Source organism: Tursiops truncatus, chromosome 2 (genome assembly GCF_011762595.2).
Source record: "Tursiops truncatus isolate mTurTru1 chromosome 2, mTurTru1.mat.Y, whole genome shotgun sequence".
NCBI classification, from domain to species: Eukaryota; Metazoa; Chordata; class Mammalia; order Artiodactyla; family Delphinidae; genus Tursiops; species Tursiops truncatus.
In genome coordinates, this window is record NC_047035.1 from 160274462 (window position 1) to 160291964 (window position 17503).

The following is a 17503-nucleotide window of genomic DNA, read 5'->3' on the forward strand; positions in this document are numbered from 1 at the left end:
GAAAGCCCGCGCACAGCAACAAAGACCCAATGCAGCCAAAAATAAATAAATAAATATATTAAAAAAAAAAAAAAAGAGGAAGAAGTGAGGCAGGTGACCATTACCACTGAAGAAAACAGTAGGCAGCCAAGGAAGGGAGAGTGCTAAAACTTTTCACCCACATGGATAATATAAAAGGGTCAGGAAAGAAGATTCAGAAAGAGTACTTCTAAATATTCTTTACAGAGAGCTGTCTGGTGCCTTGAGACCTACTCAAATACTTAAGGGAGAGGTGGATATGATGGCCATTATTAGAGAGAGGCACCTTAAGGAGAATACTCAGAAAACTGGTTTATGTTATTTGAATTTATGCAGAAGGAAGGCAGTGACAGTCAAATAAGACCTTTCTTTTATACCTTACCTTTCTTCCCAAAAACATGGAGAATAGAAAATACAAATAGTTAGTGAGAAAGGAGGTAAGAAAAGAGAAAAGCCAACCACATCCCCCGGTAGGCTCTAGGGAAAGGGGAGAGAATCCTAACTTTGAATGAAAATGAAAATATTGACTAATATCTGACAGGGGATTTTAATTTCCAATTCAGGACAGTGCTTATAATTATATTTAAATTAATTACCTAAGAGTGATCAGAACACTCATGGTACTGCCCTAGTCTTTTCTAGGAGCAGAGGGAAAACTAGCCCCAGTAAGCAAATATAAATGAATATAAGGAGTCTGAAAAAAGTTCCTTTGTGATTTTATTCTACACGACATGCTTTTCAATATAACAATTGTGAAACTAATATAGCCACCTGTAAGAACTGTAGGTCATCCACAATGACTTTCAAGATGCTTCTCGACAAGCAAGCAATGTACTGAGCATATTCTGACCAGACAATTATACAAAGCTTATTCTGTGTATAAGACAATTCAAGTTGAGAATCCTCACCTTTATAGTAATCCATTCAGCTAATCCTTCCCACTGCTTTCTTTTACGCCCAGGAATTTTAAAACCAGTTATAACTAGTACCCACAGTCTAATATGAGGAGCTAGAATAAATAATAGTAATACATATGACTGCTTTAATACCCTGTTCCAATAGAAAGAATATTCATGGAAATCAGCCTCCTACTTTAAGAATGCCCCTAGAACATGCTAAAAGCTTTCATCTGACAAATTTGTGGAAGTTTTTACCCTACCCTTCTGATAGGGAGGACTCTAATGAGACAGAAGAGGGAAAAAGTAAAATAAGGCCTAACTTGATTACATACCAAGTACCTGACCACCAATTAATGTAAGCCGTTAAGTTCTTTAGTTCCATTTTCAACAGCTGCCCAGGATATCCTTTTCTTTATATTTTATGTTATATTCTTCTATTAAATCTAGATCCTTGGACTTGATAATTAAAAAATCTGATCATGTAAACTTTCTCAATTTTTCAATGCTAATCTAAAAAAAGTTATTTGAAAATGCTGTGATGTGAGCTTGTCTGAATATGTTTTACTTTAATTTAAAACATTTATTTTAAAAAGAATTGTATGAGTTTACAAAGAACTATAAGTGAAACATCTATATGCAAACTACATTTTGTATGATTATCATATTTTTTACTGTTTTAAAACTGTAAAATACACATAAAATTTACCATATTAACCGTTTTTAAGTGTTCAGTTCAGTAGTGATAATTATATTCATATTGTTGTACAATCAATCTCCAGAACTCTTTTCATCTTGTAAAACGGAAACTCTATACACATTAAAAATAACTCCACATTCCTGATTCTTCCCAGACCCTGGCAACTACCATTCTACTTTCTGTCTCTATGAATTTGACCACTCTAAATGCCTCATATAAGTGAAATCATACAATTTTGTCTTTTTATGACTGGCTTATAATTAATCAGCATTAATATCCTCAAGATGCATCCATGTTGTACCATATGTCAGAATTTCTTTCCTTTTTAAGACTGAATACTATTCCATTGTATGTATATAACACATTTTCTTTATCCATTCATCCATCATTGGACACTTGGGCTGCTTCTACCTCTTTGCTACTATGAATAATGCTACAGTCAACATGGCTGTACAAATATCTCTTCAAGACCCTGATTTCAGTTTTGGGGGGTATATTCCCAGGAATGGAATTGCTGGATTTCCATTCCATGATCCAAAAAATGGATCATATTTTTTGAGGAACTAACATACTATTTTCTGTTGTGGTTATACAATTTCACATTCTTTATGATTATAATTTTAACTTTTAAAATTATATATATCATAAAAATTAACAATACTAAATTTTTTATTAGTGGTTTTATTTTCTTTTCTATGTTTCCAATTTATCTGAAATAAATATGCACTTTATTTATAATGATGAAAAGGAGTTATTTTAAAAGCTTACCTCTTTAATTTATTTGCCTGATTTTCAAATATTTTCAACATGGTATTCAATCGATTAGTCATTGTAGAAGTTTCTACTGTTTAAAAAAAAAAAAAACATTTAAAGGTATTATAAATGGCAGAAGTTATACCTGTATGCTGATACAACTCACTGCTATATGTGAGAACTAGATAAAGAGGAGGCAACAGAAATGTGCAACATATATAAAGGGGACCAAATAAATCAAGTATATCAAGAAACCAAGTAAACCAGAGGCCTTGCTTTGGGAGGGTCAGTACTCCCTAAATAGTCAAAGAGTATACTGGGAGAAGTCAGCTTTAGAAGAAAGAATCAAATTCAGAATTGCTTACAGGCAAGAGAGAGTAATTAAAAATGCTTGCATAGAAAGTAATATGGCACAATAAACAATATTTTAAAATTAATCTGATAATAGTATAGGACATAATTTTAAATTATGCCTTGTATACAGTAAAGGGTTACAAAGAACATTAACTATTATTCTTGTCACAATTTGAAATTACAGTTCGCAGGAGGGAGAAAAGGCCCTGCTATGGAAGGAATATTTGTGTTCCCCCTAATTCGTATGTTAAAACCCTAATCTCCAATATGATGATATTTAGAGATGGGGGTCTTTGAGACCCCCATCATGAGAATGGAGCCACATAAGACACAAGAGAGCTCGCTTGCTCTCTCCCTGCTCTCTCTCCATTATTTGAGGACACAGCAAGAAGACAGCCATCTGCAATACAGGAAGAAGGCTCTCACCAGAACGTGACTATGCTAGAACCCTGATTTGAACTTCTCAGCCTCCAGAACTGTGAGAAATAAATTTCTGTCGTTTAATGCACTCAGTCTATGGCAATTTGTTATGCAGGCCCCTAAAACAGGCTCATCTCTACGATTCTACTAGTTTAGGAATTACAACTCAGTAACATAGAATGTATAGATGGGAACATTACACTTCCATTGCCAAATGCAACAGCTTGGGTCCAACTGCTTCTTCCTCAAGTTCTCATTATGAATAACTTTAAAACAGAAGAAAAGAGATCAGAGAACCCATGTCTTATTGAACTGTTCTAGTTAAGGCCCTTTCCTGAGCAGAGTGCCTCTGGTTAACAAAGTGGCTTATATAGTCATTCTGAAGAAGCCAAAATGGTAAAGGGAGATCCAGTTGTTTGCTATGTATTGTGGAGGGAGGAGGACCTCTTTTCTCTATTATAATAAAGCTTCAGTATTTTATTAGTAAGTAAAAAATATTAATAATGCATGCATATTATTTATCAATGGACAGGTTTTTCCTCTTGGGAAAATATATGAGACAGTCAGCACCTAGAATGCATGTTATATAGAATGATTATAAAAATGGGATAAAATGTACATATAGTGTTTTTATCTTGTTTTATCATTTTAAATATCAAGGAAAATGTTTCTAAGCATTTTATATGAAATTATCTTATTCTTTCTAAAAGCTACACAGCACTCCATTGCTATGAATGTACTGTAATTCATTCAGCCAGTCCTAAAAATGCACATTGTTACTATGTTTTTACTCTTACAAATATGTTAACAGTAGTACTGTTTATGGAAATAGAAATCATCTATATGAACATCAACAGAAGAACAGTAAATAAATTATGGCATAACCATAAAATGGAATACTATATGGCCATTAAGCCTCTTATACATTCATGCATTAATTTGCATTTCCCTGATACTAGTTAGGTCAAGCATCATTTCATATATTTTGGACATTTTTATTTCTTCTTCCGTAACATGCCTGTTCATATGTTTGTCCATTTTTCTCCTGAGTTGTCTGCCTTTTTACTACTCATTTGTAGGGGCCAATTAATACTAGCATATAGTGTGTAATACAGTTAACAGTCTACTATTAATTATATACTTACTGATATTTTCTAATGTACAGAATTTTTATACTTAACCAAATCTATTGATTTTTTTGTTCTATAGTTTCTAGGCTTTGCTTCATTCTTTAAAAGTCCCAATATAAATAAATTCTCTTAATATTCATTTGTATTTTATAATCATGAGCTATAGTATACATACCAAAACATAAATAAAAATATATTTATAGTTTAATGAATAATTACAAAGCAAACATCCACACAACCACCACTCAAGGTCAACAATTAGGCACCTGGGATTGCCAATATCCTAGAAGCTCTCTATGTGGCCCACCCCATTCATAACCCTTCCCCTCACCCTACAGGTGCCTACTATCCCTTTTTTCTCATCTTTGTATCTTTTCTACCCTTGTTAGTATCCTTAATGAACAGAGTTAAGTTTTCCTGGCTTTTAACTTATCATAAATGAAAATACTCTACATATTTAGGACTTCATTCAGTCAATAATATGTTTGTAAGATGAATGATGTTATCAGCAGCTAGATTTCAAACATATTCATTATGATATGCTTTTCCAATGTATGAATAGACCACAACTTACTTATCCATTCTACTCGTCACAGATATTTGAGATCTCCAATTTGGGGACTATTACAAACAAAACTGGTATGAAAACAGTCCAAGAGTTTAAGGACATGACATCACTAAGACAGCAGAGTAGGAGACCCTAGCCTCTGTCCCCCAACAAAGATCAACAATTGACAGTTTAACAGATTAACAATCAACAGTTCCCAGTGAGCTGCTCCACTGAGGAGCCCAGCAGCTTTTACGGCTGAAGAAACCAATGGCCAGCACAGCCACTGCAGACCCCCGCAGAACACACCAGCTTTCACCCCACAGCTGCTGCCAGCTGCCTGAGTCCCTCCCTACTCCCCTGCCCCAACCACCACCATCACTGCAGCCCAGGAACCATGCCAGCAGCCAGCCCAAGCCTCCGTGGCTGAGTGAGTGTGAGACACCAGCCTAAACCTCTGTGGCTCATGTAGACCATCACGTGCTTACACAGGGCTAAGCCGCTCCAGCTGTACACCTGCATGCTCCCAGCCCAGCTCGTCACCAATCACCACTGCCCTATGCATACCCATCAGGAGACTGTGCAGCCACAGGAGAGCACACCAACAGCCAGATCCCCATAGCTGCTTGTGGGCCCAGATCAGGCCCTGTCTTCTGTCACCGACCTGCACCACTGTAGTCACTTGCAGCTAGCCCCTCCAACTGTGCACCTGCACACCCGTGGCCTATCACCAGCCTCCACTGCTGTATGCCTGTAGTGAGACCCAAAAGCCACAGTGGTGCACACTGACTACCAGGACTCCTGAGCTGCCCGTGTGCCCATAGTTGACTCCAGCCCTTGCTGCCTGTCCTGGCCCCCGCCACAATGTGTGTGTTTGCACCTGGCCACTGCCGCTACACAGGCACTTGCGGCTGGCCCTCACAACTGAGCGTGTGCATACCACCAGCTCTGGCCACTCCCACTGCCTGCCCTGGTTCCTTGCTGCTGTACCTGCAGACAATGCTGAGGACCCCAACAGCCTGTGAAGCCTCTGAAGACCCCCAAGACACATACCAAGGACCACACGGTTGTCAGTGCTATGGACTACAATGGCCTGAGCAAGTGCGTCACAATCCCCCCAGCCAATCCCACCACATGTCCCCACACCTGGCACCCACAGCACTACATGTGGGGTGATGGCGTACTTGGGCACTCCCCCACCTGTGGTTGGAAATCCTTCCTTACTGAAGTCACTCCACAGAGTCAGGAAGAGATGACTGCTTCTTCAAATGTGCAGGTGCCTACGCAAGGACACAGGGATCACAACAAATCCGGGAGACATGACTCCAACAAAGGAATACATTAAGCCTCCAGTAACTGGTCCCAAAGAAATGAAGATACAGGAAGCGCCCAACAAAGAATTCAAAATAATTGTTCTGAATATGCTCAGAGAGCTAGGAGATCACAAAAAAACAATTTAATGATATTAGGAAAATAATACAAGAACAACTGAGAAGTTCAACAAAGAGATAGAAAACATAAAAAAGAATCAAACAACTTTTCAAGCTGAAGAATAGAATGAAATATATATATATTTTAAAAAGTGAAACTACTTCATACTAAAAAGCTTCTGCACAGAAAAGGAAACCATCAACAAATTGACAAGGCAGCCTTCCGAATGGGAGAAAATATCTGTAAACCATATATCTGATAAGGGGTTAATATCCAAACTACATAAAGAACTCATAAAACTCCATAGCAAAAAAATAATAATCTGATTAAAAAATGAGCAGAGAACTTGAATAGACATTTTTCCAAAGAAAGCATACAAATAGCCAACAGGTACGTGAAAAGGTACTCAGCTACACAGATCATCAGAGAAATGCAAATGAAAACCCAATGAGATATCACCTCATACCTGTTAGAACGGCTATTATCTAACAGACAAGAGATAACAAATGGTGATGAGGATGTGGAGAAGGGGGAACCCTGATGCACCACTGGTGGGGATGTGAACTGGTACTGCCACTATGGAAAACAGTATGGAGGTTCCTTGAAAAATTAAAAATAAAACTACTATATGATCCAGCAATCTCACTTCTGGGTATGTATCCAAAGAAGATGAAATCACTATCTCAAAGCAACATCTGCTCTCCTGTGTCCATTGCAGCATTTTTTTGGCCACACTGCATGGCTTGTGGGATCCTAGTTTCTCAACCAGGGATTGAACTCAGGCCATGAGTCCTAACCACTGGGCCACCAAGGAACTCTGACTGCAGCATTATTTATAATAGCAAAGACATGGAAACAACCCAAATGTCCACAGACAAGTGAATGGATAAATACACACACACACACACACACACACGGTGGAATATTATTCAGCCATTAAAGAGGAAGTCTTGCCATTTGCAACAACATGGATGGACCTTGAGGGAATTATGCTTAGTTAAATAAGTCAGACAGAGAAAGACAAATACTGTATAATTTCCTTATATGTAGACTCTAAAAACACTGAAATGACAGAAACAGAGAGCATAATGGTGATTGCCAGTAGCTGTGGGGTGGAGAAAATTGGGAAATATTGGTCAAAGAGTACTTTCAGTTATAAGATGATTAAGTTCCAGGGACCTAAGGTCACAGCATGCTGACTACAGTTAATACTGTATTGTATACTTGAAAGCTGCTATGGGAGCAGAGCTTTAATATTCTCTCCATAACAATGCCAACAACAAAATGGTAATTATGTTAGATAAAGGGTATGTAAAAAACCTTATTTTGGTAAGCACTTCACAATATATATGTGTATCAAATTGTTATGATAAACACCTTAAACTTGTACAATGTTGTATGTGAATAATATCTCAGTAAAGCTGTTAAAAAGAAAAAGAGTTTAAAGGTATGCACATCCACAACTTAATTAGATAAAGAAAAGCTATTTTTCAAAGTGATTGTGCCGATGTATACCTCACTCACAGTTATATATCCTTGTCAACACTTACTGTTGTCAGACTTTTTTTTTCTGGCCACACCACACAGCCTGAGGGATCTTAGTTCCCTGACCAGGGATTGAACCTGTGGCCTCAGCAGTGAAAGCATGCAGTCCTACCCACTGGACCATCAGGGAATTCCCATTCTGGTACTGATTTTTAATTTAATTGTTTTGGGGTCTGAAGGCAGACATTATATGATTTCTATTTTTTAATTTGTTAAGGTGTATTTTATAGCCTGGAATATGATCTATTTTGGTGTATGTACCATGTGAGCTTGAGAATAATGTATATTCTGTTCTTGTTGCATGAAGTAGTCTATAGAGGTCTATTTTATCCAGCTGAATGATGGTGTTGTTGAGTTCACTAAGTCCTTACCAATTTTCTGCCTGCTGCATCTGTCTACTTCTGATAGAATGGTGTTGAAGTCTCCAGTTATAATAGTGGGTTCATATATATCTCCTTGCAGTCGATCAGTTTTTGCCTCACTTATTTTGACACTCTGTTGTTAGGCACATACACATTGAAGACTACTGTGTCTTGTTGCAGAACTGACTCATTTAGCATTGAACACCCCTATTTATTCTTAATAAATTTTTTTTGCTCCAAAGTCTGCTCTGTTCAAATTAATATAGGTACTCCTGCTTTCTTTTGGTAAATGTTACCATTATCTTTATTATTATTTATTATTAACTTTATATTTAAAGTTGCAGACAATATATAGTTAGGTCCCAGGAAAAAAAAAATCAGTACCAGAAAGACAACATGAAAATATTTTGGAGATTAGGTAACATACTACTAAATAGCACATATGACAAAGAAGTCTCAGAGAAACTAAAATACATTTTGAACTAAATTAAAATGAAAATGTAACATCAAATTTTGTGAAATGCAGTAAAAGGGAAATTTATAGCATTTAATGAATACATCACAACAGAAGGAAGATCTTAAATCAATAATCTAAGCTTCTGCCTTCGGAAACTAGGAAAAAAACACCAAATTAAATCTGAAGTAAGCAGAAGAAAAGAAATAAAAATAAGAGCAGATATCAATGAAAACAGGAAATTACAGAAAATCAATTAAACCAAAAGCTGATTCTTTGAAAAAAATCAAGAAAACGAGTAAGCTAACTAAGAAAAAAGAGATATGACACAAATTACTAACATCAGAAATGAAAGAGGGGACATCACAACAGATCCCATGGACATCAAAAAATAATAAAAAAGATTATGAAAAACTTATGCCAACAAATTTGATAATTTAGATGAAAGGGATCAATTCCTTGAAAGACACAATTTACCAAAACTCACACAAGGAGAAAAAGATATTCTTAATAGAATATATATCTTATATAAACTGGATCAATAATTTGATATCCTTACAAAACAGAAAGCACCAGGATCAGATAACTGCACTGGCAAATTCTACCAAACCTATAGGAAAAACTATACCAGTTATCTACAATCTATTTCAGATGACAGAAGCAGAAAAACATTTCCTAACTCATTTTATGAGGCCAGTATTACTCTAATACTAAAACAAGACAAAGACATTACCAAACAAGGATAACCACGCACCAATATCTCTCATGAACACAGATGCAAAAACCCCAACAAAATATTAGCAAATTTAATCTGACAAGGTATGGGACAAATTATACACCACAACCAAGTGAAATTTATCCCAACTATACAAGGCTGGGTCAATATTTGAAAATCAGCTAATATACCTATCATATCAATAGTCCATATGATCATTTCAAAAGATACAGAAAAAGCATATGACAAAATCTAATACCCATTCATGAAACTCTTTGCAAACTAGAAACAGAATAAAACATCCTCAACTTGACAAAGAAAATCAAACAAAATACCTACAGCTAACACCATACTTTTTTAACATTTTTATTTTATATTGGAGTATAGTTGATTTACAATGTTGTGTTAGTTTCAGGTATACAGCAAAGTGATTTAGTTATACATATACCTATTATTTTTCAGATTTTTTTCCATAAAGGTTATTACAGAGTATTGAGTAGAGTTCACTGTGCTGTACACTAGGTCCTTGTTGATTATATTATATATAGTAGTGTATATATATTAATCCCAACCTCCTAATTTATCCCTCCCCCCACCTTTTCTCTTTGGTAACCATAAGTTTGTTTTCTAAGTCTGTGACCTACAGCTAACACCATACTTAATGGTAAGATACTAAATGCTTTCCCCCTAGATCAGGAATAAGACAAGGATGTTCCTTCTCACCACTCCTACTCAACATCATGCTAGAAGTCCTAGCTAATGCAATAATACAAGAAAAGAAAAGAAAAAGTATAAAGTTTGAGAAGGAAGAAGTAAAGTTGTCTTTTTTCACAGATGGCATGACTGCCTGTATAAAAACGGTGATTCCCAAAGAATCACCAAAAATCTGCAATGAGTAAGTGATTACAGAAAGATTACAGCATACAAGAGTAATATACAGAAGTAAATTGCAATTCCTTTCTTATATACCAACAATAAACAAGTAGAATTTGAAATTATAAACACACCATTTACATTAGTACCAAAAAACTCAATACTTAGGTATTAATCTAAATAAATATGTACAGGATATATATTAAGAAAAAAACTATCTCATGAAAAAAATCAAAGAAGATACACATAAATGGAGAGATATTCCATATCCATGGATAGGAAGACTCATTACTGTTAAGACATCAGTTCTCATCAATTTGATCTGTAGATTCAATGCAATCCCAATCAAAAACCCAGCAAGCAAAAAAAAAAAAAAAAAGGGAGTGGACTTGCCTGACGGACCGTGGTTAAGACTCCAGGCTTCCACTGCAGGGGGTGCAGGTTCGATCCCTGGTTGGGGAACTAAGATCCCCTATGCCACACAGCATGGAAAAACAAAAACAACAACAACAACAAAAACCCAGCAAGTGATTTTGAGTGTATCAACAAACTGATTCTAAACTTTAAATGAAAAGGCAACAGATCCAAAGAATAGAATACAATACTGAAGAACAAAGTTGGAGGAGTGACACTATCCAACTTCAAAAACTTACTATAAAGTTACAGTAATCAGGGGCTTCCCTGGTGGCGCCGTGGTTGAGAATCTGCCTGCTAATGCAGGGGACAAGGGTTCGAGCCCTGGTCTGGGAGGATCCCACATGCCGCGGAGCAACTAGGCCCGTGAGCCACAACTACTGAGCCTGTGCGTCTGGAGCCTGTGCTCCGCAACAAGAGAGGCCGCGATAGTGAGAGGCCCATGCACTGCGATGAAGAGTGGCCCCCGCTTGCCACAACTAGAGAAAGCCCTCTCACAGAAACAAAGACCCAACAGAGCAAAAATAAATTAATTAATTAAAAAACTCCTACCCCCAACATCTTCAAAAAAAAAAAAAAGAAAGAAAACCACAGCTTTAAAAATAAAAAAAGTTACAGTAATCAAGACAGTATGGTATTGGCAAAGAACAGAAAAACAGATCAATGGAACATAACAGAGATCCCAGAAATAGGTCCACACAAATACAGTCAACTGATTTTTGGCAAAGAAACAAAGGCAATTCAATGGAGAAAGGTTAGTCTTTTTAACAAATAGTGCTAGAAAAACTGTACATTCACATGCAAGAAAAATTAATTTAGACACAGACTCAATTCAAAATGCATCATAGATTTAAATATAAGAGGCAAAACTATGAAATTTCTAGAAAATAACATAGGAAAAAGTCCAGGTTACATTGGGTTTGAAGATGACTTTTAGGCACAACAACAAAAGCACAATCCACGAAAGAAAAGTTCAACTTCATTAAAATTCAAAACTTCTGCTCTGCAAAAGACACCGTTAAGAGAATGAAAATATAAACCACAGACTGAGAAAAACATCTTTGCAAAACACATATCTGATGAAGAACTTGTGTCAAAGATATACAAAAAACTTTTAAAACTCAACAATAAGGAAGCAAATGATCCCCCCATTTAAAAATAGGTAAAAGATCTGAACAAATACCTCACCAAAGATATACAGATGGCAAATAAACATATGAGAGGATGCTCAACATTATATATCATTAGGGAACCACAAATTAAAACAATGAGATAAAATTTAATTTAAAAAATGATATAACACTATGCACCTTTTAAAATGTCTTAAATCCAAAATTCTGACATCAAATGCTGACAAAGATGTAGAGCACCAGAAATTCTCATGCTCGTTTCTAGTAAAAATGCAAAATGATACAGTCCCTGTGAAGGACAGCTTGGCAATTACTTACAAAACTAAACATACTTTTACTATATGATCTAGCAATTGTACTCCTTAGTATCTACCCAAATGAACTGAAAATCTTCTGTCTGTAGAAACACCTTTGTTTATAGTAGCTTTATTCATAATTGCAAAAACTTCGAAGCAACATAGATGTCTTTCAACAGATGAATAGATAAACTATGGTACATCCATATAACAGATTACTATTCAACAATAAAAATAAATGAGCTATAAAAGCATAAAAAGACATGGAGAGACATTAAATGCGTATTGCTAAGTAAAAGAAAGACTGCATAATTTCAAATATATGATATTCTCGAAAAGGCAATATTCTAGAGACAACAAAAAGATTAGTGGTTACCAGGGATTCAGTGGATGGAGGGAGAGATGAATAGGGAGAACATGGGATTTTCAGGGCAGTGAAACTATTCTGTATGATACTGTAATGGTGAATACATGACATTATGCATTTGTCACAATCCATAGAACTGTATGACACAAAGATTGAACCCAATGTAAACTATGGACTTTAGTTAATAATAATGTATAAATACTGGTTTATCAGTTTTAGTCAATGTACCACGCTAATGCAAAATTTAATAACAGAGGAAATTTTGTGTGAGGAGTGGGGTGGAAAATGGGTATGTGTAAACTCTGTACGTTCTGCTCAATTTTTCTATAAACCTAAAACTTCTCTAAAACAAGAGTTCATTAATTATGAAATGAAGCAACATCAAGATTAAATGATAGTACAAAAAACAGAATGAAATTCAAAGGTAGCTTTTGTCTTATTGATTAGGCTATGGAATCTAATAGAATTTAGGGAATGAGAAGGGAAGAACAGAATAAATTTCACTGGAGAAGATGAAAAAGGGTACTTTTAAGAGAAAAAGAGTATACAAGTGAACAGGCAGTACTGAGAAAGAGTAGACATATACCAGTGGAGCCCAGGGACTGAGACAGCTGCCATGGGAAAAGAAACTGAGGAATTTGCAAAAGGGTTTTCTCCACATTGTACAATGTAACCCTGTCCTCTGCTTCCCTTAAAAAATATGAGTAAAATTTCTACTATTATACTTTATTATTTTAGAACTTGGTTTTGTGATTGGACAATGTGTTCCACTGGCCTACAAGTGGGCACAGAGACTTCTGTTTTTGTCCATGATGGCTCATCAGGGACCAGAGTTACCTTTTCACTTTAAACCAATTAAAAACTGGACAAAATATATAAAACAGCAATATTCAGACACTGGAAAACAGAAGGTGCAATGCAGTAATTCCTCACAGAAGGAAAACAAAGGATGGCTCTATGATGACCCCAGCTTACTGCCTGGAGTTTCCAGGCCACAGCATAAGGAAGGGAAACCCAGACAAAGTTTACTGGTTTCCATGAGTTCAGAGACAAAGTTTAGAGCCTGGGGAGGCCAAAGCAGCTAGAATTCACAGGGCACAGTATTAGACGGAAGACAGCTGCACAGATTGAGGGAGACAGAGCTGCACACATGTGCAGAGGGTTCCCCTTGATGCAGAGAGAGGCTTTTACTATCTACTCCAAAGCTCTAGACACCTTTCTACCCCACCTAGTCAGGCAGGGCTGCCTCAGATCAGAAGCTTCTATAGGTTTTGGGAGTAATGTAGAATGTATAGCTACCCTTCATTTAAACATAGCAACGTTAGGGTTTAAAGCTGAATTTGAAAGAGGGAAGGATTTCCATCAACTTTTTTCAACCAAATCTTATTTTCTACTTCTAAAAATATATTCCACAGTATACATTATATGATTGTTTCAAAATTCTCTCCAGTATTAAGACATAAGCAAGGTAGTTTCTCCTTTCTGTTGACAAGTAGTCAGAAGTTTGAATTCTAGAAGTTTGAGTTCTAGCAGCTCTTTATATTCACGAACTGATAGGTACTCAGCTGCGGTCAAACCACCAGTATATATGAGATAATCTATAATTCATAGTAACAAGACGTGCAAATGACCTCTTAAATTTATCACTGCTCCACCTCAAAGGCCTACCACCTCTGAAACATTTTTGTAGCATATTCTCATCACAATAAAAAATCCTCCATTCCTAGTAATAACATGTTACTCTTTAAAAATGAGTCTGTTTTTGGTAGCAAGTAGCTAACTAGGAATTTCAGTATTTGCTTGATCGCCAGCTCAACTGTATGGCTCCAAACTCCAGGGAATTTATGTTGTAACTTCATAATTATTACTTTAAATTATAGAAAATTATAGAAATTAATACACTCAACAGAAGTTATTAATACAAAGATGCTTAATGAGTGGAAACTTACGTGGCTCAGTCGCAGAAACACCTGTCATTTCTTCAGTTGAGTGTGTTTTTATGAATTCTGAAATAACAGGGAATTTGTCATGAGTTTCAATATGAATTATATTTATTAACTGAGTTTAAATTTTATAGTTTTTATTTTAATAACTCATTCAAGAGAACAAAAATTTTAAGAAAAACAACTGAGCTGTCTACAACTGTAGACCTTCCCAATCAGGCAACAAAGTGTAACATCTAAAAAAATGTGTGTAACAACTGAGTGATATGAACTCATCATTTTCTCAACAAAACTTGTTTTTCCTCTTATATTCTCCTAGCTAATGTTACCATCATCTAATCTCCCTTCCTTTCATATCCAATCACCATGTTTTGCCAATTTTATCCAGTAAATATTTCTCAAATATTCCCCTTTTCCTCTCTTTATTTGTGCTCTAATATAGGCACTTATCACACATTTAAGGTACAGCAGTAACTTCCATCTCCTACTCTCAATCTCCAAATCTAGCTTCTTAATGTGGCCAGAATAATCTCTCTAAAGTAAAATTCAACATGTCACTTCCCTAGAAATAATCTTCAATGATTCCCTATTATATATGGGGGAAAAAAGAAAGTATTCCTAAAGCATTTAATCCCTCTGCCTAGGCTCTTTCTTATCTTACCCCTACCTATTACTTCACACTTTATAACCATTCCAGTGGTATTTCCCTATTGATACTGTTTCTCATGCTATACCCTCTTCTTAGAGTACCAAATATCTCCCATCTTCACTTGACAAAGTCCTATTCATCCTTCAAGGTTGCATAAAACCTAAATAACTCCCTCAGGTTGAACAAGCTGGCGTTCTATGGACTCACTGCAAATTACACATACCTTTATCATGCATTACACTATATTAAAATGATACATAATGTGCTTGTATCCTTACTATGTTGTGGATTTTGAGGGTAATAACCAAGTGTTATTCATTTTATACACTCCCAGAATCTGGAACATAATAAGAACTTTTATTGAAAATATCAACTGCTATTGAATATCTTTGAATTTATCATTGTATAATTTTTATGGCTATAAATTTTTAAACTTTAAGTCTCAAAATGTTGGTGCATTTAGGAAACCCTATAAAGGCTGGACTTGTATAAAATATTATCACCTTCAATTTTCTGCAGTACAGTTTCATAAGTTTGCACTTCTTCTGGTGGAATTTCACTATCCCTGTTAAGATTTCAATAAATAAAACATACTTATTTATTATCAAAGATTAAGCATTTAAATTACACTTAAGAACTAGAATATATGCTCTCTAGACATATGCAGTTTGTAAAATAAAATTTAACATGTTCTTTAACCTTTATTCACAGACATTAAGGTAAATTATCTAGTAGCAAGAAAACAAGTAAAAAAGTCAAACTATGTAATTCTATGAATTCTGTGTATTCCATGAACATAATTAGGTATACCAACAACAACAGAAACAAAAATAATAAAACTGTATTTGGTAGAACCATGAGATTTCTTTTTACCAATATATTATTAATGGTGTAATCAATTGTTAAGAGCACAAGTTTTAGAGTCAAATTGCTTGGCTCAAAACCTGCTGTAAATTACCCACTTACTAAATATGTGGCCTTGGGTAAGTCACTTAACCTGAGCCTCAGTTTCTTCATCTATCAAAATTGGGGTATTAGAGTACTTATTTCATAAAGTATTATAGTTGTAAGGACCAAAGAACACATGTAAAGTTACTAGGAAAATACCTAGCACATATCAGACATGTAAATTTCAGGTATTAATATTAATATATGGCCTGAAATTAATTTCACGCCTCACAATAGATAGCTCAGGTTAATATATCTGAACCTCTGAACCAAGGCTCTATTATGCAGCTCCCACTGAAGCCAACTCAAGTATCACTGCCTTCATTCCTTTAAGTCTAGTCATTGACAGATGGAGAGATCAATAAAGTAACTGCATAATAAATAGTAGCTCATCCTAATTATGGGTACTTTCTATTTTAACACTGTAAAATAAAAGGGTTTTGTGTATGTTTAATGCAAAAAAAAGGTTGTTTATAAATGTAAAGTTTTACTTGGATAAGTTAGTATACTAGATATGGTTAGGGATAGGGGAACAAATGACTTGGAGTTGATTTAATTCAGGTATTCATAAAAATTACTCACATTTATTTACTGTTTATTACATGTGATAGGAAATATGTAGATGTGCATGACTGGTTCTGATCTTGAGGAAGTGACAGTCTTGACAGGAAAACTTACACGTGAATGATTAAATTAATAGCTTATTAAGTTAAATTGGTAACTAATTATTAATTCATAATAAAATTATTAGGTATATTATTTGATGCCAAACAATAGGGGACAAGAAAGAAGTAACAAAGGAAGAGATCACTGTAGGACGGGTTTCTCAACCCCGGCACTACCAACATTTTAGACTGGATAATTCTTTGTTGTGGGAGACTGTCCTGTGCATTTTACAATGCAGCATCTCTGACCTCTACCTAGTGCCAGTAGCATTCTCCCACTCCTAGTTGTGACAACCAAAATGTCTACATACAAGTGTCCTCTGGGGCACAAAGTATCCCCCATTTGAGAATCAATGCTATAAGGGAAGAGCTCTACCATGGCACTCTATCAACATTACACAGATCCACAAAGGCTTGACAGCAGTCAGACCCAAATCATAGTAGAATGCCCTGAAATTTCTGCTGCAGAAAGAGAAGATAAGCCTGGTGAAGAGTCTCCATGAGGCAGTTTTCCATTCCTGTCTTGTGGAAGACTAACACAAGCTCACTTCTCATCTGTCTCCCTAATTTCAGTTGAGCACAGAGCTTTCTACCCCTCTCTTCTTTACAGCCCAGTTGAAGCCCTCTGTTAAGACTATAAAGCTGCATACAGCAGAAACTAACACAACATTGTAAATCAACTCTACTCCAATAAAAAATAATTTAAAAAAAACTATAAAGCTGCATGGATGTAGTTTACATTTTGCTCCTTCATGGCAGAGCAACAAATCGCTTGTGTGGCCTGTCATCTGGTCCCTGCTGCTCTGTGTCGTCCTGTGGAACTAGGAACACAGGGAGCTGACACCATGCTGACCTTGTTCTTGCTGTCTGTATAAGTAATTCAACACCATTTG

At 35.8% G+C, this 17503-nt stretch overlaps 1 protein-coding gene across 19 annotated transcripts in view; it reads right to left on the reverse strand.

The window, feature by feature from the left end:
- The window catches only part of CCDC7 (coiled-coil domain containing 7), a 271954-nt gene that overhangs the window by 222538 nt on the left and 31913 nt on the right, over window positions 1-17503 (reverse strand). For 18 of the 19 annotated variants that reach the window (XM_073801610.1, XM_073801617.1, XM_073801609.1 and 15 more), the window contains exons 8-10: window positions 15501-15562; window positions 14355-14411; window positions 2383-2458 (exon numbers count right to left, since the gene is read on the reverse strand). In XM_073801610.1, coding sequence (XP_073657711.1) covers window positions 2383-2458; window positions 14355-14411; window positions 15501-15562 — 195 coding nt within the window. The remainder of the gene's footprint in view (window positions 1-2382; window positions 2459-14354; window positions 14412-15500; window positions 15563-17503) is intronic. The other variant, XM_033852411.2, reaches the window with a different exon arrangement.